The 27268-nt window shown below is 41.2% G+C and overlaps 1 protein-coding gene across 1 annotated transcript in view; it reads left to right on the top strand.

Moving 5' to 3' along the window:
• Positions 1 to 27268, top strand: part of PPM1H (protein phosphatase, Mg2+/Mn2+ dependent 1H) — a 129559-nt gene that overhangs the window by 87625 nt on the left and 14666 nt on the right. Inside the window, exons 5-8 of the mRNA XM_054272744.1 lie at positions 2365 to 2449; positions 9570 to 9688; positions 22789 to 22852; positions 24483 to 24590. Of these exons, the coding sequence (XP_054128719.1) occupies positions 2365 to 2449; positions 9570 to 9688; positions 22789 to 22852; positions 24483 to 24590 (376 nt within the window). The remainder of the gene's footprint in view (positions 1 to 2364; positions 2450 to 9569; positions 9689 to 22788; positions 22853 to 24482; positions 24591 to 27268) is intronic.

The following is a 27268-nucleotide window of genomic DNA, read 5'->3' as shown; positions in this document are numbered from 1 at the left end:
GCCTCTGAATTGCTTTTTATATGATGCGAGTCCCTCAGGGCCCAATTCTACCCACAGAAGTGAGAATGACAGCTATCAAAATATATACGAGGCATGTCAATGTGCACAAAGAAAAAGGTGAACCCCAGACTGGTCTGAGTGGTCTTTAAAATATGGATTTCCCTTGAAATGGTGATTACGGGGAAGCAAAGAATAATTAGAAAATTAGCCTGATGTACTAGCAGTTATATCAATGTATGGTTTTATATTAGCTCTTTCAGACAAGCAAAAGATCAGAAAATCCCTCATGACTTGCTTAAACTAGTGTATCAAATTTGGTTTAGAGTCTGATCAGCTTCTTTCATCAGTCTAGTCTAGACTATTGCCAGAGTACATACTCTGTACTAAACCTACAGACCCCTTAGGTGGAGGCCTACTCCACCTGAATCGAATAACTTTTTAATAAATTATATAAAATGTTCCCTGTCTGAGTAAATGAATCTCATTCAAAGATGAATACCTTAGGAACTGCAAAAATAAAAGCAAAAGTGTTGTTGCAGAAGAGAGGTGTTAGAGTTCTTAATTCACATTTAAATTACTGTCTCAGAAATGCAAAAGAAAAATTTTCAGCAAACTTTTATTATTTTTGATTGGCTAGGCATTTTTGTAAGTCTGTACTCAGATTCCCTAAAGGAGGAAAAAAATCTGTCAAAAATTATGCACAAATTTTTTTAGGAAATTAGGCACATGCAACTACCCTGTCTATCCCAAGTACACAATATTGGTTTTAATTAAGGGCCAGGAGAAACCTCCAGTATGTAGGATGCACTCTTGCTGCCTCTTAATTTCTACGCAGGATTATTTGCAAGGAAGTGAAGAGCAGTAAGAAATGAAGTCCAAGAGCAGTAAATTTCTTACCTTTCAAAGCAAAGCTGTTTGTTTTCCCATCATTGCCAGAGCTTCTTCCCACATCTGCCAATGTTGTACCATCCTGAACCTGTCTGCTCTTTGCCACATGAATCTCAGGAATGTGAACAGCTCATTTAATCATAGATAATGCTGCTGCCTTTTGCATACTAGCAGTAGTAGATGACAATTTGGAGGCAATTTTAGTCCAATGACCAATCCACAAGACTTGGAAATCTGTCCAATGCCACTAGTTTTAGAATTCAGGTTTGTACCTGAGTTGATTTTCTCAAGATGCCTGTGTTTTGAATTTAGAAGTTTAAGTTCTCAGTCTTTGTGTGCCTACCATATTTGTTGGTTGCATTCCAGTGGCATCAGAACACCTGGCATAGAGGCAATGACAGCAAATCAATCAAATGATCAAGGGAAGTAAGGTAGCTCATGCATAGGACATCAGTGGGGTGAAAATATCACAGAAATGGGAACATTTAAAACATAGAGAAACTGGAATCCAAGTGGGAAATACTTCTTTTAGCTATGCCAAATTCTGTCTATGTTCAAGAGGAGAGCTGTTATCCAAACACTGAATTAATCTACCGATGGCTGAGAAACAGTTCCACGGCAGGCATTAAAGTCTTTGGGATGATAGATAGTTTATCAAAAGTGCCAGGCATTGCTCTACTTACAGAGCTGCCTAAATAATGGAAAGATAAAGGAACATAGTTCTGTGAGTGAATACATGAATGCAGAATGTAGTAGAAATATTAGGTGAATTCTTCCCTCCTTCCAGCCAGTGGCATTACACCAAGGAAAGATTGGACCATTTTGTGTGCAACATATCAGATTGTTAAGAGGCAACAGGCAAGTGTTTGAGAAAATTTTCTCTCTGCGATTTGCAGAACTGTGGATGAAATCTCCTGTCTAATCTACAGTCATACCATTACCTGCCATCTTTCAGCAGGTAACTAGTTAAATTTGTGCTAAATAGGATTTGCTTTGCTATTTCCATTTAATGTTGGAGTAGAAATGTTCTGACATGACATATGACCAATTAATGATTGGAAAGTGCTTGGATGAGTCATTTGAAGCCAGTAGTTTAGACCGTGTCAGCCACAACTGTTATTAAAACCTGTAAAGAGTTGTCCTACAATCAGTGATTCTGCAGCATCTCCTCTGGGTGTCTGCATTTCACTTAATAAAGATACCCTGTAGACATCAATTGAAATAACTCTTGCCTTTGTTGTTTGGATGTTTTTGTGCGCTCTAAAATGAACTCAGCTTATACAAGTATACTTTGTTAGCCAGCCTAAAGGATGCAGGGCAGGAATTATCCTGGTCTGCTGACAACCTCAGTAGAAAAGAAATGGCTTTATTTGACTGTAATTCTGAAGAGGATAAGAGTGTGACTGTACCCTGTAGTTTTCTGGGGTTTTTTTACTTATTTTTTTCTGTGCTGATGATGTTTCATTACTTTTACAGAGCTATAATAATCCGAAATGGTGAAGTCATTCCAATGTCTTCAGAATTCACTCCAGAGACTGAACGCCAGCGACTTCAGTATCTGGTAAGAGACCTGAGGACCAAATCGGGTGCTGCTGATGACAAACATTGCCCAGTAATGTCAAAGGCTTAGAGAAATGCTGCTGAATTGCTGTGGCTCAGTGAAGGATGATGTGTCCACTGAACACCAGTGACTGATCATGTGTGTCTTTAAGCCATCAGCAGATGTGGAGAAAATCCTGGTGGTGCAAATCGCAATGAAAGGAGTATTACCTCTTCAGCAAAGGCCATCAATTAGCATGGCTATGCTTGTGTACATTGTTCAGCTGCAGACCCTTCAGCAGCACACTGGTGTTGGATTTTGAGAACTCAGACACAGAGTTAATGAGCCACACATGTATTTCAATCCATCCCAGGGCTTGCTGTGTGACAGTATGAAATACCACAGACTGCTCGTTGTATGTGAGTGATATTGCAGAGTTCAATTAATTTACTCAAACAGTATGCCAGCAGTATCTCCATCAGGAGAAAGATATCCAACTTAGAGGTGATCTCAGTGAACATTAGTAGCTGCAGGATAGGATGGGTGATCAAACATTAGTTTTATTTACTGTAGCAGCACCCATAAAGCTGGGACAGGGTGTCTAGCTGGGGACACATGCGATGCTTTATAGACCAAGCTGTGTTAGCTGATAAGCTGCCTGAGGGATATAAGTTAAAATGTATAGTGTTGTTTTTCATACAAACCATCCTGTTACTTTTTAAGGTTTTCTTTGATGGACAGATCAGTTGGTTGAAGTCGATTAGTTGTTTGTCAGAATGTAATTTCTAACATGGCTGAGAGATTTCCTTTGTGCTTCTTCTGTTTCTTTTAGAAATTTAAGCTTCAGCCAAGGTGGGGTCACTCTCAGCCTTGCCTGACTTAAGGTGGACAGGGCAAGGTTAGTGATGTTCCCAGGTCTTAAGGTGTTTTTTATTTTCAGCCTAGTTTCCACTGTGGTTTGGAACTAGACAAAATCCCAGTGTTTGAAAGGTGGAGGTGGAAGGTTTTAAAGAAAAAATTGTGTTTCCTCAATTGTCACATTTAATTTTTTTTCAGTCAGATTCATTGGCTTGAAGCTGAAAATTTCAGAGGAAATACTGCTTTGGGACTATTCATATTCAGAGAACCAAATGGAAAAGAGGCCTAATAAATATTTACAATTCAGTTACATTTAAAATAATTTGTTTGCCTCTAAAATAAAAGGTATCTTTAGCATCTAGGGAGTCTGCTACTTCTGTAGGAAATATGAGATAAAACATTGCCTACAAGGGTTTTTGTTTTCTCTTTTGATGTCCTTTCTGGTTTAAATTTGAAACCAGTTGCTGATCTGAAAAGCATTTCTGCTGTTTCCTGTGGAAAATTCCTTTACCTTTGTTTGTCTATTTTAATTCTGTATGTAACAAATATGCCAGGTCTATGGGTATCATGTTCAAAGAGAATACATGCAAGACAGCAAGAGCGTGAAACAAAATTACAGATAATTTCAAACACAACATTCCCTAAGTAAGATTTTTACTCTTGTGTTTAAAAAAAGAAAAATAAAAAGATGACTTCAAACTTCTTGAAAAGTTGGCGTAAGCATTACACTACAAAGTTTGCATCTATCTTGCTGATTAGATCCCAATTAATCCTCTTATCACTTGTCTGTCCCCAGGTTCTATTAGTCTGTGTTTCTACCATCAACATCTCTTGTCTCTGGTTCTGTCTGAAAGTTATTTACTTGGAGTCTATTTTCTTATTTGCAGTTAAAGCTGAGTTTCTTTGTTTCAAATATGTTGTGCTTCAAATGTGTTCCTCCTGCATGATAGGAAGAAAATCCACAATCACTTTAGCATTAATATTTTACTTGGTAAATGCAGAATATTTACTTGGTAAATTACTGTACAAGCAAAGGGAGGGCATGGATTTACAGCCTGCAGGCTGTTCCCTGTGCAGCAGACACTTTTGGTGCTGTCAGAATGAAGGAGCTTCCATCTGCCTAAATTTAGTGCCTGTTGATTCCTTCAGTCACATGAGATGTTCTTTTAGGCCCTATTTTCTGAGCCTTAATTTCTGTGTGGAAAGAAGTCTATGGGATAATGAATTGTTCAGGTCATGTGAGTATCTTATATGAAGTCTTCCAATCTAGTCTTAGACAAAACTGTGCCTCAGCTAATACTGATTGAGTAACTAAGAGGGGAGGGAAGCAAATGGAAGCAAAAGGACTTGCCTGTCCTGGCAAGTTTATTGCCATGCATCCAAGAATTACCTTGGCAGTAGGCCTCTGGCATGGACACGTGAAAAGAACAAGTTGTCTGTCCATTCATTCTGACTTTGAAGCAGCTCTGAGTCTGGTCATCGCTCCATATGAGGGCAGTGGTGGGGCAGCATCCAGCTGCAGACTTCAGGCTGGCTATATGATAGAGACAGACTTCTGTGTCAAGCAGCTTGTGAGAGTATTGCAGAAGGCAATCAATCATTCAGTCAGAGAGCACTTCTTAAGTTGTAAAATTTGAAAGCTTTGCACTAGTATTCCCTTGATCCTTCAGTTTCTGTAGAGGTTCAGTGCACCATGTTGCTTCCCTTCCACTGGTGGGCATTCAAACACCTCCTTCTGAATTTGTGTAGCAAATTCTGTAGCAGGAGACTTCCACACATCTCTTGGGAAAAGTCCTGACTTCCTGTATCAGTGTATCTTGAAGGAAAAAAAAAATCCAGTATTTACTGGGAACTGCTCTGGTAGATTCAGCAGTTGTGCGGGCAGCGACAGCCAGAAGCAATTTTTCTTTCATCTTCTGAGGAGACTATTAATTTCAGCCATGATAGTCTAAATTGCAACAGTAAATAGGATACATTTTGTTACTTATTCCCTTGGAAAATGTGTTTCAAATGAATGGTGAATTGAGTGTACTGCAGATGGGTGTATTTCTTTTAGTTACTGAAATTTACACTTTCAAGATGTCATGTGAAGTCAATGTGGTGTTTGTAGCATCTTCATGTGTGCAGCCAAACAGCTCTTCTAAAGTTCACCAGAAATGGTAGACCACTTCTGCCAGTGCAAGTGTCACTGCTAGTAGAGACTGGGTGGCCACCAGTGACAGTGACTATGGGTGCTCTTTGTGTTTGCCACCATTCAAGCAAAGGTTCATGAGCCCAGATAGTCATGGGCTCAAAGGGGATCTATTCTTATTTTGTTGCTCAGGTGAGGATAATAGTGACACTAATATTCACCTGCTGAAGGACACTTGCAGAACCTGAGCCTGAAGAGGAAATGAACCTAGATCTCCTAAATATCCAGTCAGCACTTCAATTGCAAGTCAGTCAAGATGTAATTCCCTTACAGTTTTGGCTCCCTGTATCACCCAGCATAGAATTACTTCAGCCGTTTCACACAGCGGATGATGCTGTGGTAAAGGAGATGTGTGGTTCCATGAAAGGGGTCCTGGCCTTTCACAAGATGAGAGACCAATCAAGAGATGGATTTGGCTTCTCCTTCCTTTTGCCACCACATCCTTTAATTTTAATCTCTCTTTGTTTTAAATGTGTCCCTATGATAATGGCTGAGTTATTTGCAAAACTTCTGGGTGCGCTGGGCTGTGCATGCTGCTGTGAGCAGTAGTCCCATGCTAGTGGAATATTGTTTTGGAGAAAAGGGCACAATATAATAAAAGTATAAAGTTGTAAGATAATAGCAGAAGTAGGGGAAAGCAGCAAATCTGAAAATAGCACAGAATGCTGAGAAATCACTAGTGCCAGCAACTTTCCAGGGCAGTGCCTACTGAAGGAGTGGAAAAGGCAGTGGCAGGGTTTACTGAGTTGCAGATAAGATACATGCAGTGTTTCCTGCCACCTAATTAACTGGCATGCTAGTGTGTAAGTCTAGGTTTATCTTAATTTCATGTTTGCTTTTCTAATCACCAGGAAACACAGCAGGAAGTAAATGCAACCATGACTAATATTTCTTTGACTGAACTTCATTTTAAACAACTAATTTTGAATGCGATGCATCCATCCACAAAACACACCATAAAATGGCAGAGTACCAAAAACACACAATGCGGACTATGCCAGATTTATGCCGAAAAGCTCTAACAGCTTCTGAAAGAGAAAATATGAGAAATGTTCCAGTTCCATAACACAGAATAACAATGTTGTCTGAAAATACCTCATAAGGATACAGGAAGTGTTTGGTAGCCACACTATTTGTTAAATTTCAGGTTCTCTGAGTGGTGTTTCTGATCTGAGGTTCCTGCAAATTGAGACTAAACAAATTAAAAAATGGAAGATACATTGTGTCATCAAAGGTGAAATTATAGTAGTTAGTTCACTTATCTTTTTTTTTGTTGTTTGATCACTTGAGAGGATTTCATGGTTGTGCATGTCTATCTGTTTGAAGGTTCTGTAGATTTTTAAAGTGTTGCTCTTTGTTTATTTTCTGATTCTGCTGCCCAGCATGGTTTTCTTGAGGTGGGGAGAAGAGCCCTGCCTTGTACATGGAGAACAGTTCTCAACAAACCCAACTGGAAGTTGCAACTGAGTTTTGTAGTAGAACATTCTTCTCTCTGTAGAATTACCAGTGAAACATCAAAATTGACAGTTTAAAAATGGTAAAAAATATGAAAAATTAAATAAATAAAGCAAAGCACAACAAAAATCCCCATTTCTTCACATAAGAATTCAGATCTCAGACACCAGAAGCTTCCAAATTGCTCTTTTCCCTCTGTTTCACTGACGCCAAAAATATTAGAATCAAGTTAAGATCCCTGGATTGTAAATCAAGCATTGAGGCTTGGCTGCGGAAGAGAAGTCTTATTTGAACATTAGCAGTCCACTGGTAACTGTGCCAGCTTTATTAATCTTATTTCAGTTATGACCTCAGACTTTCCATCTGAGTAAATCTTTATGCAATGCAGTCTCTCCTGGTTGCTTTACCTTTTCATTAAAGAAAATTCTTGGTTTTAAGTGAAAAAAGGATAAAAGCCTGTAATGTTTTTCTTCTGAACCTCTTATTCAGACTAGTAATCTCACAATCTGAAGATTAGATAACTTCATTTTGATATCAGGTGTGATTGTTTTTTAAGTATGACCTTGTTTTTTAGGCAGGTGACAGTATTTAGCTGGTAGTGGTTTATAATGTTTTAATCAAGATAAGCTGTGCATTTTTAAAAGCAAACCGAATTTCACTTTGAATGCAGATTTACTTCATTGTTTACAATATCATAGAGCAGAAGAAATTTTAAATATACCAAAACCAATCCAGCTCTTTGTTATTATACAAAGAAAAAATATCATTCATATTATGCGATGCATCAAACCATTAGGAATTTTCCATCTTTTTTGCAACTGGAATGAAAATAAATAAAATAAAAAGCTTACGTGTACTTTTAAATGAAGAAGTTCATTTTTCATACTTCCAGTGTTCTGGGAGTATGAAAAGTCTCATGTGGACTAATACTGCTGAACCTCTCAAAACTCACTAGTGCTTCTCAACTATTTCTGTAATGAGGAGAGGGATCCAATTAGAAGGCCCTTGGCAACAATGTTTGGGTGTAGAAGGGGACCTTCTACAAGGTTGGCTGACTGTAGACTCAAGGAAAAAAAATATAATTCCCTTAACTGTACACAGAGAGAATTTGATGGAGTTCCTGTTCCAGGAAGGGATCGTGATGTCAAGATCACTTGTGTGTTTGAAAGCCACCTCTTGAAAGCAGAATCCAATCTTGCTGGCTACACACAGCAACCTTCCTCAGTCCTGTTCCAACCAAGCTTGAGGTATTTTCTGGAACAATGTCTGGTGATGGGAACAGGAACAAGTTGATAGAAAGTTAGCATTGTGATGTGCTGAGCCTGATAGAGCTCCTATTAAATTGAGTGGGAGCAGGCTCAGCTCTTAAATGCAGGAAATATTTTATTGTGAACTATCTGCATGACAGATGCCAGGTAGATCAATAGGGGCTTCCAGTGCTTCCTGCTGTTTACCTTTGATGAGCACTAGATTTATGACATATATACAAACTAAACCACAGCTCATTTCATCTCCCTTGATGGCAGCTGCTGCTGAAGATAAGACAGGCCTTATTGCCTTAACAGGCTGGATAAGGAAAAAGAGTTATCTGCAAAAAGGTTAAGAAATGCAACTTTTTTTCAGTTCCCTAGCCAATTTGACTGTGTCTTTCATAAGAGCTCTTTCACAATGCAGCTTTGCGGAGGAAGAGAGAAAGGCTTGTTTATTTCAGTATTAAAGAAAAAGGAGTGAGATTTATTTCAGAAAAAAGAAATAGAGTATGTTTAGGATTAAACTATCATGTCAAGTGATCTGTCTGTAAATTCAATCCAAAAATTTACACGGTGAACAAAGAACCTCGTGATGCTTTCGACTGTGGTCAGCTTTGGAGAGCGTTAGTCAAAGGCACAACTCTGGCAAAGAGGCCTCCCAACATCTGCAGAGCAGTGCAACACAAAGGACATGAGCAGCATTTGAGCACTAAAACCATCAAAGGTCTTAGTTGCAGTTGTGACACAAAACTGCTGCTGCTTTTCTTGAAGTCTGTTTTGGATGAAGGATGTAGTTTTTTAAAAAAAAGAAAATAAGCTGCTTTGTAGCTTGTGTTTATTTGCAGTGGTGTGTGATGGCGTGCATTTTTCTCAAGGTGGTGACAATTAAAATGTGGTAGCAATGTTGGTTTTCTGTGTTGTTGGTATAGCTGAACTGCGAGTCAAAAATCTTGAGCTTCACTGCACAATCAGCCCTTCAAGTCTCTCCATGGCTTTGTATTTGATCATTCCTTTCTCTCTTGCTGACTTACAAAAGGGCATGTGTTCTGTTTTAAAAAGCTCTGCAGTCTCCTTCAGGGTCAATGGATGAAGTGTAGTTTAGAGAGCCCAAATCTTGAGGAGTAGGGAGAAGAAATAAAGGATTTTGAGGGCAAGACAAATTCTAAAGCTGCATAAGGCTGCTGCTGGATATCAGGCAGGGGCAGAAATGGTGTATGTGCATTGTTTGCTGAAATGGAGCACATCATTGTCCTTATTTAAAAAGAAGGGTAGAGTAGTGGGTGGAATTTGTGTGGGAAGGGACCAGGAAGGGATGGTAATACTAGCTCATTAAAAATAGATGATGTCTTGTTTTATGTGGTATCTGTGGTTTGATTTCTGCCCACAGGCTTACATGCAGCCTCACTTGCTGGGAAATGAATTCACACATCTAGAGTTTCCACGGAGGGTGCAGCGCAAGGAGGTTGGAAAGAGGATGCTGTACCGTGACTTCAACATGACTGGCTGGTAAGAATGTGTCCTCCTCAGCATGGGGTCAGCCTTCTCCCCCAGCCAATGCCTACTTTGTACCTATCTTTGATTAGTGTAAACTGCAGCAAACATGGAGGTGTACCCCTGCATACAAAAAGAAAAGGCATTTCCTTATTTCAGGTGTATCTTTCATCTAGAAGATGATGTTTTAAATAAGTGGACCTCCCTCCACAGAGTTCATTGTAGTGTGGGAGCACTACAAAGTGGAGAAAGCATATAAAGGCAAAAATGTGCCAGGGGATCTTTCTGAAAGCAAAACAATTTTCCTATCTTGGGCATAGTTTTTTATAAATTCTGGATGAGCGGGTAAGACGTTCGTCTTTTAAACCAAGACGTTGGGCCATCATGCCTTACATGCCAAGGAAAGCTTGCAGAAGGGAGAAGCTTCCTCCCGACTCCACTGCAGCTGGCCCTTGGTTTGGATATCCCTTGAGGAATTGTTTAAGACAGGGGCCTGTCTGAACACAACCAGCCTAAAATGAGAATGCTTGAATGAACGGCATGGACTTAAAGAAGTGAAGACAGAAAGAATGACATGGGGTTTTTTGTTCCTGGCTAAATGTCTTCATTGTTTTTTCTTGGTTCAAGAGGCTCCTTGGAGAAGCCCTAATCTTTGCTGTTGTAAGTTCTGTGCATGACCTATAAAAGTAAAAGCCCAATATATGCAAATAGTCTTCATTTCCATGACATTTGTGTTTTCGTGTCAGTAGTAAATGTCCTTTCAGGAAGAAAAAGAACTGAGGGGTTAAAAAGAAAGCCTATTTTAGGTTTGGAAGTCTGGATGCTCACATACAAGTACAGCTCTACATAACTTTTGCTTTGTTCCATGCTTTATGGACCATAAATATAATTATGTTTTAATGGCAGAATAATGATCTAAGTTTAATGTAATCTGAAGTGTTTGTGCAGAACATGTAAATCTGAGAATAACTGTCATTGTCTGTCATCTTGAACAGCTGCTAGTAGAATATGCAGTTTCACCCTGAGAATGATGACTTCACATTTTAAAAAGGCTACAGGCATGAGCAAAAGAATAGGAACAGAATGAGAACATTGGATCAACTGAGGACTTACACAGCAAAACATTTGGAAGATCATGAGACACTCTCCCAATTTCTGCAGAAGGAGGGTTTTTTTCATTAAGCTCCCAGATGTCTCTGGAGACACCAATAAGGAATGGTTTCATGTAGACTTCCAAAAGCTCTTTTTCAAGATGTGACATGCCAGTTGGGAGGAAAAACGTGGGGGAGAGCTACAGAAGTATCATAGGCCAGGAACTTCCTGAGAAGAGGGCAAGAACAGATTTCTGTCATCATGTCTGGAAAGCAAAGAGGGTTTCTTCAGGTTCATGGGAGTTGTTTTGCATTTCCCTGGTTGGTTAGTGGTCTGGAAAGGAAATGAGGTTGGAATGGTTGAAGTTGCAGTACTGGCAGGTGACACTGCAGCTCTTTTCCTATTAAACAAGAATGACCATGAGGTACTGCTAAGAATTAAGTGATTAATGCAAATGGGCATCATAGTGATCAAATTCAGTATTGAAAAATACAAAGTAAAGCATGAAGAGGAAAAAAAAACTATTTATGCGCACTAGAGGTTCCAAATTGAAAATTCAAAAAACTCAGTGGAAGTTTTGCTTACTACAGTATTTTTTTCCAGCCCAAATCACCAGCAGAATGTTGAGATTCATGCAGCACTAGACAGTTTAAAAGTTAAGTGAAGAGGTAATTCTGTATATTTCTGCCTCACTTGTGAATGTATGCATAACGCTTTACCTTATCCAAAATGGTCATTATATAGTTTATACTGTTTGGCTTTAGAAAAAGGAACAGAAATTCTAAATGTAGAATAATGAGTGAGGTAGAAGAGCTTTGGTAAGTCAGACTGGCAGATTTGATCCAATGTGTTGCTTTTCAATACTGATTTGTGAACTCTCTTAGCTCTAGCATATAGCAGGGAGGAGAAAAAAGTTATTTTCCATTTGATTTTTCTGAATTTCCTGAAATCTAGGACACACGTTGATCTAGTTAGAGATTCTAATATGGTCAATGCAAAAATTGTCACCAGTTCAGTACAAATATGCTTAGCTGTAAGCAGTTATTCTGGAATAAATGCTTGAACTGCGACTTGAAAATTCAAGTCTGAATTCACCATAGTATTGTCCCAGAAAAAGGTGGCCTGTGCCAAGCAGAAGCATGTGGAGACTGTGGTGAGGCTACCTCACCCTGCTGTTTCTTTTGACTTCTGGATGGAAGTGAAAAATGGGGCCTACATTTTTGTCCTAATAAAAGAATTGGAATCTTTCAGCTGCTCCATATTGCACAACTAGTGCATCAATTACCTCTTTGTTTGATTGCCTTGGGACAATAAAATTATGAAGAAATTGCTCTATTGCCATGCATTTGTGTAAAACAGAGCCCTTCTAAATAAGGATCCATTTCCTTTTGCAAGGTTTCACCCAAGGTGTTTGTTATCCATTGGATTGTGTGCAGTGAACCCCTAGGCAGAGGAGAAGCAATCTGTTTCTATTTATGTAAAAGTCTGGGTCAATTTTAGTGGCTGTGATTGTGGACAAGACATTAGATTTCCAGTTTGGTCGGCCCTCAGAGGTGATGGTTTGAGGTGGCAGAGGTTTCTTAGTGGCTGTTTTCCACTTCAACGATTTTGCTTCTATTTTCTTTCCTTTCTTATTCCTGGATTCAACTGGTGCATCAGGACACAGTGGCTGAGGACATGTCTGTTTTGCATTTGTTTCTAAGGACACTATCTATCATGGAGAATAAATTAGCATATATATTCCTTTTCTAGAAAATGTCAGATGGTACTTTGGCCAGCCAGAGCTTGGTACACTAAAATGCTGCTGAACTTTTATCACATACAATGCAGATGATCAATTGTGTGAATTGTTTTTTGGTCACTAACCTCATTGTGTGTTGACATTTGCATATACATGTAGAGAGGTGCAGGTGATATTAGGAAGAAAAAGCGACTCTTACACTTAATTACTTAATCCTTTAGTGAGAGAATGTAGAACACTCTCTGCTTTGATGTTTCCTCGGGAAACTAAACTGTTTTAGTTTACAATTCAATATAATTTTTGTGTTTTCTATTAGAAGCTGTATGATTTTTTTTTTTCCTCATTTTTATCCTCCTCCTTTGCTCCAGAGCTTTTCAGATTCTCAACAATGGCTTGGCTTGCCCAGCTTGTTTGGATTACAAAAGATTATTGTCTTTGGGTCTGTTATAATGTATTTGGCCCTTTATTTTTTCTTTCTTTCTTTTTATGTTTTTTTTCTTTTTCATGTGAAGTTTCCACACTGGCTTTGTCTCCACAGCCCACAGTGGTAGCACAGCTGCCAAGTTTCCCCACAGCATTAGGACAACCACCGATCCAGCAATGTGTGCCGCATCACTAGCCCAGGCTGCCTGCAACTGCTTTGAGACCAGCCTTTCCCTTCCCGCTCCAGCTCGCCTACCCTGGCTCCTTTCTTTGCAGTGGCAATTGCAATGAGAAATCATGCTGTATTAAATATATGTAAAATAAATCCCACACTGCTGGGAGCTGACCATGAGCTGCCCTTCCTGCACCCTTGCCCTATGCGCGTTGTGGTTGAACAACGATTGCAAAACGTGCAGTGTAGCTGGCAAGGCATCTTAAGAGCAGTGTGTCCTGCTGAACAAGCTTTCAAGCTGTCTTGAGCCATAATTTGCTGGCAGATATCTGTGTTACTGACAGTCTTTCACAGCTGGGTCTCTGGACTGGAATTTCCAAGCCCATGCCTTGCAGAGGTTAGACTTGTGTTGGAGAGAGGTGTCCTGGTGGCTTTCACAAGTCCTGGCAATAGAAGCATCAGGAAAGACTCAGAGGCCATGTAAGCAGAGACTGGTCAGTGCTAAAAAGTGGGGTGAGTAACCTGAAGCGGAAATGGAGGGAGGAGGGAAACAGCAGGCCTGGTGACAGCTGCTCCTTTGAAGGACTGCACAGAATTAGTGCTCTCTGTCTCTGGCTTTTATTTAAAGCTAAGACACAGTTGGTCAAATTTCCTTCATGTGTACATCCAGTGTGAACAGTTTGGAGGTATTTTGCTTTGACTATATCCTAGAACCTTCAGAAACTTGGATTTCTGACTGGCTGTGTGCTTCACTGTGGCTCCTTCCAGAGTTCCCCTCCCAGCCTTCTGTGGGGCTGGAGGAGCCATACAGCACTGTGCTTAACCAAAGGCATCCAGAAGGCACTACCAATTGGCATCAACTTCAGTGGTTTCAAAATTAATTTTTTGCTCCTCCTTGGAACAGAAACAGTGGCTTTACTGCTGCTTGCATTGAAGTGCAGTTCTTTAAAGGCTTGTATCCAGATCACAGCTTCAGCTATTTGACTTGATTTTAGGATGGCAAAAGAGACCTAGATAACAAGTACGGTTTTTGACCTACTTGTTGGTTGCTTCCTTTGCCCTCCAGGAGAGGCAGAGCTGAGCAGCGCAGCTGAGCTGCACCCCATCAGAAATGGTTTGAGGCAGTGTAGTGCCCGCCACACACCGTGGGCTGGAGCCAAGGTGGCAGCGAGCCGGGGAATTGGGCTCAGTCTCTGAGCGTGCTGTCTTTGCTGCAGCAGGGGAGCCCTTGCCAGCTCCGTGTCTGTGTGTCTGGTGAGGGAGTGCGGTGGCACATGGGGTCAGCCCCGAGGGTCAGACCGTGCTGGGGAATCGCCTGCCCGCATGATTTATTCCAAAGCAGGGAGGCTGGTGCCCTGAGGCAAGCACTAAGCAAAACCTATTTTATTCTAGAGTCAATATTGTCCACTGCCTGGAAAGCTGCCAGCCTGCTCTGCACTCGCCCTTTTCTTTCCAACAGGGAATGTCTTTCAGCCTCTAAGCATCTGATTAGAGAAGCAACTTCACTTTTCAAGACGTTTTATTTTGTTTGGGATGGATGCCTGTCGCTTTCATTGTGCAGCCTGCCTTGCCGTCTGCGGTTCAGACTCCAACTCACAAAAACCAGGCTCTCATTAATCACTTATTGGGGATCCAGAATACCCGGTGAGAGCCAATGTACATGTTTTGCTTGGTAATGTGTGAGCTGATTTGAACAAATATTGCCAATGTGGCCCCTATCTTACTCTTTATTGCTGGGCTCAATGTCCTTTGACAGCACATTCAGGTAGCCTGCCCAAGGAGTGCCTGAGCAGATTGAGAAATGCCACAAAAATGCTTTATAGAGCTGGCACCTGTGCTGTACCCTCCTTTAATATAAATTGATTTATTGAATCAAGCACAGAAGCCCTGCTTCAGAAACCTCAGGCTATAGTCTCTAGAGAACCACCTAATAAAACAGCCCCAACTGACACTCCTCGTTAGCTTTTCCACCGATCCCAAGGCAGTATTTAAAGTGACAGTGTCCCTCTTTTTGGCCTGAATTTATCTGCTGGCTAATGCCTGTGGGTCTAATTAGCTTAGCATTATTAGTCTTATTCAGATAAGCTGCATTTCCTAACAGCTTGATTCCAACTTGTAAGAAGTAATTGGAAGTCTGCAAACCCTGTGCTCTAACCTGTTTCATTGCGCCTTTTAGCCAAAATCATGTAATTTACAAAAGTCATCCTTTCCCGTTTTTTTTTTTAATTGAGCTTTTTTGTCTAGTGAAACATTCTATGTTTCTTCTGCTGAAAACCTGGCTGTATTGTTGTGTTTGAGACCTCAGCTGTATCCTTTGTACAATCGCCAGGGAGAGATCAAATTTTAATTTCATAATTACTTCATGAGAAAGCAACCTTTTCCCCAGTCATGCCTGGTATTAATTTCCTTCCAGCAACTTACATTTTCATAATTTAATGATTATGGGGCAACTTTGCAGCACTGGGCCGTTCTGGAGGGGAGAGAGAGGATATAATTTTTGCAGCAGAAACCATGGTTGGCAGTCACCTGCCCAGCTTTCTGTGTGTGTGCTTTTGTCTCTCGCTGCAAGGCGGCGGGGAGCGGGAGGGGACGTGCCTCCTTGGTGCACACAGCTAGAGCAGCTTGCTGGGCTGTGCCTGGGTGTCTGGGGCACAGCTCTGCAATGATGAATGGCTGTTTGCAATGTGCATGTTATGCATCTTTTCAGGATCTGCAGCCCTCACTGCAGGAGCAGCAGGAGGTGAGAGCTGACCTGCTGTGTACAGCACGTCTCCTGACGGTGATGAATGGCTCTTTCCCCCAAGTGTGCACATGCCACAGCAGCTGAGCCAGAGTCTTTGGGGTGGGAGAAAGCAGAAACAGGAAAGTAATACTGCTGCAAGAAGAGAGAAAGCTTAAGTCTGGAGTAAAGCTCTGTAAATGGCCTCTCTGGGGCCAAATGAGAGTGATAAGAATGAGGTTGGTCTGAGTCATGTTCTGCAAGAGCATCTCCTTCTGTGCATCTAAGACCTGTCCCTGCATGGCTGTGCACCTCCACTTGGGCTTTGCCTTGGTGTGGAATTGGATGCTGCATATGCAAGGGCAATAAAAGAATCCCAGTCTGTTTTGTCAGAAGGAAACTAAACTGGAATGACATAATCTTCAATCTGAAAATCCAAGCAAAAACATCCCTTCTTCTTGATAAGGTGAAGTCTCTTTCACACTCGTGCTTTCTCTGGCTTCCCCATCTGCACAAATTTGACATAATCTCAGCTGGGTCCATAGAAGCTCTCTTTCTTTCCCTCGTTACCAAAGATTGATTTATGGCTCTGCTTCTGGCTGAGAGGAAGCCCCTTGCTGCTTGGAGGAGTTTCCAACACTGCTGTGGAATGGTGAGGTCTCTGCTTGCTGTGTCTCACTGCCTCCTCCATCCTGCACTGCAGAGATCTTTCCCAGAAGAATTTACTTTGCAATTCTTCCTCAACCTCAATCTCCTTTGCATCCAGAGAATCCCAGCTAACAAGTATGGAGCAGGCACTTGAGTTTAACATGCAGCCTTTCTCCCATCTGCCTCACAACAAGCTTTTAACAAATACAGCAAAATACCAATTTACAAATAGTTTTTCTGTCCGTCACAGTGCACTGCAGTGCACCCAGCCCACAGAGTGTTAACAGAGTGTTAACACTCAGACCACTTCTCTTACCCCTCCATCTCCAGAGTGAATTGCTGACAAACCTTCCTGTTTGTCTTTTAAGAGTAGAAGAAATTAAATTAATTTTAATAAGTGCTCAAGGCAGCAAGTTCACTGGGGGCAGAAAAGAAAGGCTTGGCCTGCTGAGGCTATTGCAGAAGGTGAACCTGTTTGATGTGCAGCTGCCCTGTCTGAACAGAGGTTTTGTCACTCAGTAGTGAAAGCTCAACAGGTCACAAGTAGTGAATGAAAGTGATTGCAATATTCTTTCTCTGTCCCTTCCAGCTTCTCCTTTTAAATACCTTCATTGCATTTTCTTCCTGATTTATCTTTTTTTGGGCAAGGACCTCTCTAAACACTTGAGATGCTTGACAGTCCTGTCCCTGACTTTTCTTCTAACATTTTCTTTAATGCTCCAATAGAGGTGAATGGACTAAAAAGTTGGCCACACTCCAGGAAGTGCCTGAAAATTTTCTGATGCATGTCTTTAAACTGGGCTGACCAAAATGGATAGTTTGCTTTGCTTAGGAATTACTTCCACAGGAATGTGTGGTGCTGGTGCTCTCTGAAGTGCAGACTTTGTCTTAGGACTGTACACAGCAGTGAAGGCTCCCTCGAGGTCCAAGGCTCATGTATTAGTCTGATTAGATCAAGCCAGAGATCATAGATGTGTACAAGTCATGCTGAGAGACTTTATTTTTTTTTAATTTGTAAATTGGTAGACAGAACTGGGATTTGCAAAATGAAGCATTATACACTTTCAGGTTCATAAGAAGGTGTTTCTGAATTTTCTGTGAATAATGAGTGTTTTAAAACTTGTATGTTTTCCTCTTCATTTGAAAGAAGGCCTGTGAGAGTATCTTGATTAAGGTAGATCTTTCCCTAAAAACTGTTTTATGCCCATGTGCATGTGCATCAGTCTTTCATTTGGCTTTGCCATCATCTTTTCTCTTAACAAACATTGCTATAGTTTGTGTGCCCTAATTATCTTTGTTTATTGTAATTTCGTTTCATTAAACTGTGTGTCAGACAAGCAATAGGGGAAAAATACTGAGACACTGAACATTAGAGCTAACCTGTCTAGAGGGTACTTAGTATCAGACAGTGCTGTCTGGACTTAGAGATCCTGACTGCAGAAGCACAAGTGTAAGGACATTTTTTAAGATTATGGCTGAGTTGAGACATAAATGGTACAATTTTCAGTGACTCTGTGCCTAACCTGTACTACGCATCTTCTTGATAGTAAGCATGCACTTACACTGGTTAGATGCTGAACTACATTGCTGTAGTTCCACAGACAGTACAGATGAACAGTTCCTTTTGGACTGGTGGTTTAAGCTCTGTTGCCCAAAGGTTGAGCTCCATTCCACTGATTACTTGTATGGGAGGGGAAAAGAAAGAGTTTCTATCAAGTTTTGTGTTGCTTAAAGATTAAAACATGATTTTGTGTTGGTATGAATAAAGAAGGTTGAGCTTGAGAAGGAGGTTGTTTGGATAGCTGGAGTAGTTTGGTTGTGAGTTGGGCTATTTTGGGTGAGGGGGAGAGTTGGGGCAGTGGATGGCCCTAGGTTTGGTGGTTTTTAGAGTGGTAGCAAATCAGTGCTAGAAATGCACAAAATCTACAAACCTATTTCAGAGATGCCTTTAGCCTTGTACTCAGTGTGAACTAGGACTTTATGAAGCAGTAGTACTTTCTCTTGGTTGCTTTCCACAAATAGGTGTATTCTAGGCTTCAAGCTAAAACCCTTTGATGATGATTTTCTTTGCTCTTCCTTAGGTTTAATTCTCAGTTTACTATTAGGTGTCACAAGCAGGGATGTGAAACACAAACTTTCTAAAGCCAAGTTCCATGAAAAAGCAGAGCACAGAGTCTGGATTCCCCTGTTGGGCACAGAACCGAACCTTCCAGGTCAGCATGGGTTGTGTTTTCAACACCATCTGTTGTGCCTGGGGATGCCAATGCTTCAATAATTTTGTGACCAGTGATCTTACACAGTTTGCCACGAAGGAAAATGGAATGTGGATTTTGGTTTTAGTCATCAACTTCTACTCTTAGGTGAATTTATATGTGCTTTCAGAAGGCCACTTTTAAGAACAACTTATATGGCAGGAGAACTCATAACACATGTAAGGCATTATTTAGGATTTTGGCTCTGAAATTTGCATATGGGAGATGACTGGTTTTTCAAGTTCTAACCCAGAAATAGGCAGGTAACTTTGATAATCTTTTATTTCTAGAGTGTAAAAGCCCTAATCACCCCAGCACTCTAAGAAACTTCTGTAGATTGTGTTGTGCACTTAGTAGCTCCTGGTTATTTTTTCACCATGCATTTAGAGCAGATTCCAGTTAGCATATGAGTAACATCATGTCAGTCCTAGTTCTTTTGTTCTGACATCTCTTTTGGCTCCTGGTGCGATTTGGCCCGGTTTTCCAAAATGTTGATCCTGAGTCCAAATGTAACTTTGTGGGTGGTACGTATGTCAAGGCCTTGTTCAGTATTTTTGGACAGCAGTAGCATTTCATAATTCTTTTGAAATGAAAAGAAGAAACAAAGTTAACTGAAAAAAATGCAGCTAGATCTAGCTGGGCACGAGCTTGCCTTTTCTACTCCCCACTGCTCCTCCTGTTTTTCCATTTGGAAAAATAGAGGCTTACGTGGCAGAAGCACTTAACAGGCTTTAGGCTCATTCAGAGCTGGAAGCAAGAGCATTGCCTTGTCTTTATAACCTTTCTTGTCATGCCCTGGTAACCACGAAAACCTCCTGGGATGTGGACAAGGAAGATAGAGAGAAGGAGAGGGGAGGGTTGCAACACTGTGTTGTTAAAGCAGTGTGCTGGGCTGAATTACACAGAGGGCTGAATAAGGCCATGCTGGCACTAAAAGAGCCAAACCACCCCTTCAGGTTCTCTGTGTATCTGTGTTTGATATACCTACTGCTATATTATATCTTTATATACAGTAAACAACAATATAAATGCAACTTTATTACATAAAATCAAGAAAAATAGTCCAGAAGGTTGTAGCCTATGTGAAATAAGCCCACATATAAAATGCAGGAGGTTTCACAGGGCAGAAATGAAAATTAACTTCATATCTTCTTTCTGTCTCCCCAGTGCAGTTGCTGAGTTGTTAGCTGAAAAGCTGTGCTTCGTGCTTCTCTTGCAGCAAACCCCACATTAGTATATTATTAATTCTGTTTCTCTGGCAATGCAGGACACAGGTACTTTTCTAGAGTGGCCCAGGTTGCTTTTCAGTGTGTCTGTGCTACCTCCGCTGCTGTGGTTGCAGTTCTGAGCATTGTTTTTTACGTGATGGCAATTTTTCAGGCAATAGCAACATCAACAGAAAAAGCACATTTGAGATGAGTTTGACACCCAAGTTCTAAGCTCGAGAGGTGACAGGCTATGAGTAACCACAAAATAAATCACTGTAGCTCTCTGGGCCTCCCTCACTTAGTTGCACAGCTTCAGGAGGTCACAGGCTAGCCAGCTGCTCTCCCTAATCTGCTGATGGAACAAGTTAGCTGCAGCCCTTGGAACACAGCCTCCCCCAGTGTCCTTACACTGAGGTGTCACAGTTGAAGGCCTGAGGGACAGTGGTTTTTTAATGGTTCCCTGAAAGAAGCTGCACTCAGCAGTGGGGAGCATTCTTTTGAAGGACACTGGCCTAAATGACACTTTTTTCCTTTCTTCCTAAAGCACAGTCAGTGTGAGGTGTTGTGCAGGAGAATATAAGGAAGAAGAGGAGAGAGGGGAAAAAGCTTGGTCCCTGCTTTTGTCAGCTTACAGGGCAGTGTAAAGTGAGGGCTTTGGTCTTAAATAGTTGTGGTTACCTTGCAGATAATACAGTCTGTGTGTAAAGAATGGGCTTGTTTTTTTCTTTTTAAGAGGGGGCTGCAACTAGTTCAGCCACATCACCTTAGTTTTGTCTGCTGTTTTAACAAATATGCACAACAATGTGAACATCCAGTAGGAATGGTTGTCTTCTCAGGATTGTGGCTTGATTAGTCATTTGACTGATGCCCACAATGGGCTCAGCTGATACCCATTTTCTTGGTGGCAGAGCACAGCTGGCTCTATGCAAGGCCTAGTTCAGACTCCTCAGTGATGTTTTCCCAGGTCTTCCAGTACTATAGGTGCAGTTGGAAGCTTTGAAGCATGCTCATGAGTAGTCAGAAATAGTAAATTTTTTGTTCTACATTCAAACCAGGATATCCACCTTAGTGAGTGGGGCAGAGATATTTGTTGGGAATAAAGGAAAGAACAAGAGCAAAATTCATTACCAACTCCTCCTTCCCAACTGAATGCTGTTCCAGGTTTTAAACATCAGGGAAGTATTATCATGTTGGCTACTTATAGTAATTTGTGCCTCTTTGTTTGGTTTAAGAGCTAATTTATTTGCCCTCCCCAGTGCAGAATTCCATTTGAACACCTTCACTGTATTGTGTCTTAGAGAGATGGCAAAATATTATGGTTGTATTTTCTAAGATATTCTTGACAACATGAAGGACCCACCACTGTATTTTGCAAACGTCACCTAGTTTCATTTTGGGATTTTATATATAGTAATATTTTTTAGTATGTGAGAGGAGCCCTCCACTACTGTTTCTTCTATGAATTTTGATGGCTTTTCTCTTTCTTCTTGGTCCTTCCTCACCTCCAGAACTCTAATATGATCCCTTTCTGTGATTACTGGGAAATTTAATGGTGGGGCTTAAATGTCTCTGCAATTCTCAGGAAGTTTGAGTCTTGCCTGGGTGATGCAGATGTACAGCACCATTTATTGATCCCAGGCCTGTCCCATATTTTGGTGAAGCAGGGGCAGTTTAATTACAATACAGGATTTCACCCTTAATTTTTAATTTCCTGCTGGTTTACGTGACAGCCTTAACGTTGCATAAACGTGATCCCATGTGACTCCCTGGAGCTCAGGCAGCCATCCTAGAGTGCTACAGCAGGGGTTGGCAGTGGCTGGCAGGGGATCTGCCCAGCACCTTCCCTTCCCCTCTGGTTTGTGTACCCGGGGTGCTTTTGGTGTCACCCTGAGGGCTTTGGGCTTGGATGGGCCAGGAGGGAAGCACAACATGCAGGGAAGGGCTGAGGAGGGATGACACTGTGGTATGAAGGGAAGCGTGCCCCACTGGGGCAATGCACCTTAGCCAAAAAGCTGCAGCACCTGAGCTCAAGCATGTATCATACAAACCATCGGACTCTACAGCTCATGAGAATGGCTGTGGTCTTCTGCTGGTTTTTTTTTTTATTTCTCACTGGCAAAATTGCTAACCTTCTCACCTCATCAGTGTCAGCAGCTGGATATGTAAAAGGTAGAGTACACAGGCATGCGGTGAACAGAATCCGAGCATGAGCATTTACTTCTCTTGTCTCTTGTCCATGGGAAAGCTGCTGTGAAATGTGAAACCTCTGACAACCTTGACTGTTGCAGTCAAGGTCAAATGAGCACTAAATATCCTAAGACTTCAGCACGTGAAGCTTGTCTTGGTTTCTGTGGTCCTGGAGGGTGAGAACAGGATCAGACAGCTGTTTCACACCATGGGTACACGTCCTGTCATTGCTTACGTTTCACATTAACAGTGCCAATCTAGGCATTGGTTAGTTTCTTGGGTTTGGAGTTGGTTTTGTTTGGGTTTTTTATTTGGTTGGATTTGGGGTTTTTTATGACACTGTGTTATGGTATAGCTGGTACAATATCTGACAATATCTTACCTGATTAGGATGTTATTCCAGTTCACCTCTTTCTTTGCAATCAATAGGAGCATCCTGGCATGTTAGATATATTTTTATCTTCACTTTTCCTTTTAGTGAAATGGATAACTATTTACAGAAAACCTTCCTGCAGAAAAGAAATTTACATCTTGGTTCAAAGACAGAGTCCCTAGGAAAAATAATGGGGTTTTTTTTCTCCCCCCATTTTTGAAATCACAGCTGCTTGTTTCAGGGCACTGGGTCACTAATTGACTACAAGCTTCATAAATGTTGTTTGTCCTCCCCCCACAGGGCATACAAAACCATTGAGGAAGATGACTTGAAGTTTCCCCTTATATATGGAGAAGGCAAGAAGGTGGGCACATTTGCTTTCCTCAGACCAAAGGAAGAAGGAATTCTGTGCTGTTTGCCATTCAGTTTAGCCCATGGCTGTCCAGTGTTTTCCACTCAGTATCTCTTTATTTTATCGTTTTGACAGCTTGAAAGAATATCTTGGTTCTGTCATAAATCAGTCTCATGTCTGGGGGGTAGTGGGGAGAGCTCAACATAGTAATAACCGTTTTACAGCAGTCTTTTGTTGTTTAGTTTGCTTTTGTTTTTCTTTCATTGTAAATAGACTACAATGAGAGTGTCGTAAGTAATTGACTTTAAATGTTGCTGTTTCATTGTAAAATATAGCTAGAACAAAGCAGGGAGATATTTAATAGTGCTCTGAGATGCAAAACTCTAATTTAGGAAGAGGAGGGATCAGGGCAGGATTTGTAAAGTATAACACCTTTGACACTAGCTGAAAAAGATAAGGTTATGTGAACTCACTGTTGAATTTTTCTGACGTGTGAAGGCTGATAGTTGAAAGGGAGAAACGCTGTTCTGTTTGTTATGCTTTGTTTTCAGCTCTGTGATTAAGAACAGTGAGATCGTTAGTGTTGGTCCCAGCAAGCTTAGCTGGATGCAGCAGCAGGATCAATATAAGGATGCAGTGGTGTCAGTTTGCTGATATTGGTATGCTTGCTGTGTTTCTTAATAGTGCTCCTCTGCTGCATTGCATCTTATCTCAATGCAAAAATAGATGCTTTTCAAAATTAGTCCATGTTTTGAAGGTTCAGACCTGCAGCTTATCTCTGAATTTTGTTAAGTTTATAATTATTTGCAAAATGTTTCATGCACATCTTTTTAATTTACTTTCTTATGGCTCTGTGGAGCCAGGAGTCACTGAGGCAAAATGATTCTGAGTCAGTTGCTCACCATTAGTGATGCTGAGCTCCCTTGCTCAGAAGCTACTGTGGCTGAGCCTGAGTTTGGGGGAAGTGATCTGCAGAGCTCAGAGAGCAGGGTTCCCTGGGAGGCTGAATGGCTGGTCAGTCTTTGGAGCAGATTTAATGAAGGAGAGCCCAGAACCTCTTGGGACACCACTCATGTCACAGAGGAAGGTGCTGGGGGAAGGAAGTGGCAGATGTGAGGGAACTGCAGACCTGCTGTAGAGTGACTCTCCCAAGAAGAGAGCACTGTGGTCAGTGCTGCTGTCACGTGTGTCTTCAGCAATTTAAGGTGCCTTTGGCACTTTTCCCTGGTAAAGGGGATATACAACAATATGTCAATAGGAAAATACCACAGATTCATTATGTGAGTAGAGAGAGCTCCTTGTCCTCTTTGTAAAACCTATACTAACAGTACAATTTGCTGAAGGAATGCTCTCACAGACTGTTGTGGACAGTGAGGTGACTGGGTAAGGTTTCTGTAGACCCAGTACCTTAGAGATGGTGAGTGGGATGTGGATGAAAACAAAGCTTAATAAGGAGGAAAATGGAGATGGCTTGAGTGTGAAAAGTTTGACGTTGTTTTGCTGTGTTAAATCTAGAGTTTCTGGGAGGAGAAAGGGAATTCGTCCCTAACTGTAGCAGTTACAGAGTAGGAATATTATCTCATTCTTTATTGACACAGTCCATGTAACAAGATTTTATCCCACTGCTTTTCTTTATCTCCAGGCTCGGGTTATGGCAACAATTGGAGTGACTCGAGGACTGGGAGACCATGACCTGAAAGTGCACGACTCCAATATATACATCAAGCCTTTTCTGTCCTCATCTCCTGAGGTAAAACAGCCAAGGTTCAACTATCTGATTTGTGAGAGGGAAATAAATTTACTTAGTGTGTTTATTTGTTCTTCTCAAATCATCTCTTCTGACTGTAATCCAGTCCAGGTAACATGGTGCCCTTTCTGAAAGTGCAGCATGATAGTAACATCCACATAGTAGGAACTAAGTTCATAGTAGATTCTAAGTTCCCCAGCTGTGTGTTGATTGCTCCACATCCCTGTGCTATGGTTATTCCAAAGCCTTGCCATTCAGTGTGACAGACACCCATCTCTCCCTCCACCTTCATGTGCTGCAGCTCCCATAAAGGCCTAGATCATGCTGCCTTCACAGAAGATGTAAATCCCTGTACTGCAGAAGGGATGTCTTCCGCAGCAGTGTAGTATCCTGCTTTACACAGAGGATACCAGATCAACTCTCAAGCAGGAAAATTCCAAGAGTCATAGGAAGAGTACTTCATGCTTCCATCTGTATGCCCCTTAACCTTCAGTTCTTTTGATAGTTTTGTGCTAATACCAAATAATGACACTGTGCATTCCCAAATGATGGTGTTATGAGGAGACTATGTGGTATTTGGGTTAGGGGTAGTTTTAAATGCCTCCTCCATTTTGAATGGCCTCATCACAAGCAATTCCACCCACTTTTTGACCACTGGAGACCTTGCAGTGAAGGATATCAAGCCTTCCAAAGGGATTTAAATGTATTTGTTAACAAGGAACATGCAAGCCTTGCTTTTTTTCTCCCATTGTAACTGCATTCCTCCTGTTCCTACATCAAGGAACAGATGTCACATATTTTTCATAAAATATTAAGCAAGGGCAAACTATCTGATGACAGCACAAAAAGAGGCAGCTTTGCTTCCATGGCCCAAATGCTGAAAACTGTCCATTGTCAACTGGATTGCCAAAGTTTTAACCATACCCAGTATTTGACCTTGAATTTGTTGCTTGCTATAGCAGTATGAGAGAATGAAATCACACAAATAACATCATACTGCTAGGAAGGAACCAAATTATTAAATAAACCTTGCTTATAACATCTCCAAGGAAAATTTGTCATGAATGTTTCAGGCTGCTCAAAGAATCAGCAACAAAAGTATCAACAAAAGCAGGTTCAATATTAAAATGAAAGCACAACAAAGTTTGTTGGCAGGGTTCACTCTACTACTTACTAGATTGTTAGAACACACAGAGAAAAAATTGGACTGAAATCTAAAACCAATCAGTTGAAACTAAAGTTAGCCAAAAATTATGTATGTGGGAGCTGGGGACAAAAAACTTAAGGGTAAGGAAGAAGGATGAGGGAAAGGTTAAGGATAAAAAGGAATAAGGGAGACCCTCCTTTTGAGTCACAAGGTTCAGAGTAGACCCTCTTGCCAAATTTTTCCCCAGACTTGACCACTGGTTTAGGCCTAAAGGTTTTAACAAACCTTAATCAATAGCTGAATTTAAACAATTTAACAGAAGATTCTACAGAATTTACTGTAAGCACAACAGTTACTTACTTATAGGCTTAACTTACAAATCTACCATATTTAAGAATTTAGCAGAGCAACATTCCTAGTACCTTTGTTGTGTTATATTTACTCTCATAGGTACACAGACCTGAAAGAGTATGTACACCCCCTGCTGTGGTCCAGGAGAGCTCAAAGGCTCTCACTTGGACCCACTGTTTATAGGGTTGCACAAAAGTTGGTTTTAGCCGCGTTAATTTTCCATTCTGGCTGCAATTTGGGTGATAACTTTCTCTGAAAGTTTGATAACTTTGTTAGGATGTTGTTCCATTTGGGTTGTTATCCAGGTAAGAATAAGTTTCCAAGGCTGTTTGAAAAATGCCAGGGGCTTGTTAGACAGCACAAGTTTCTAGGAGCAGACAGTGTTTCTGATAAGCTTGAGAGAAGCTCAGCCCAGGTGCTGCTCATCAAGGCCAAGGCCTGACAGCATTTCTGAGATGATAGTCTGGCCTGAGGAGAGGCAGGGAGGAAGGATGCACCACCACAATCCACCCCACAACTAAAGGCCATCTGGCTTACTCCACAGAGTGGCGATGTCGTCCCCTCTTGCCTCCATGCCTATAAACAGAGATATAAAATTTATGTATATTTATATTTATTATATATAGATTATATGTAAAATTCCAATTATAAAAATAAAATTTTTAGAAGTGCTGAGAGAACCCAGCCCTGAAGAAAAGAGGGAGATCTACAGATAGCTCCTTCTTCATGTTTCCTTGCTATCAATTGTGTACTTTCCCCCTTTGAATGTGTGGTGTCCCTCACTTGAGACCTGCTCCTGTTCTCCTCGGCCAGGCAGGCAGGAGCTCTGCCCTCATCACTGTGATGGATTTAATGCCAGAAAAATTATGCAATTCCACCTATTTATTTCTCTTTCTGGTTGCTGAGACTCAGTGTTTCTGGGGTACGTAATGGCTGCAGCACAACATCCCAGCAATTTCATCTCTGCCAATTGCTGCCGCAGTGTTTGTGTGTGTCTATAAACCAAAGCTTCTCATGGGCTTTTCTGATTTGTGGGGAATGTGTCTGTACATGTTCAAATTCTGGAATGTGGCATCCAGTTCGTATGCTAGCCATGTTTCAGGATCTCTTAACTGCTTTGCAAAAGGGAAGCAAAATTGGCTTTGTTTCCACATCCTCTTCACAGCTAAATTCAGCAGAAATG

The sequence above is a fragment of the Melozone crissalis genome, unplaced genomic scaffold (assembly GCF_028551555.1).
Source record: "Melozone crissalis strain CALT ecotype California unplaced genomic scaffold, PUWL_Pcris_2 ptg000004l_1, whole genome shotgun sequence".
NCBI classification, from domain to species: Eukaryota; Metazoa; Chordata; class Aves; order Passeriformes; family Passerellidae; genus Melozone; species Melozone crissalis.
The sequence above is the reverse complement of the archived record's forward strand: the minus strand, read 5'-3'. Positions and strand labels throughout refer to the sequence as shown.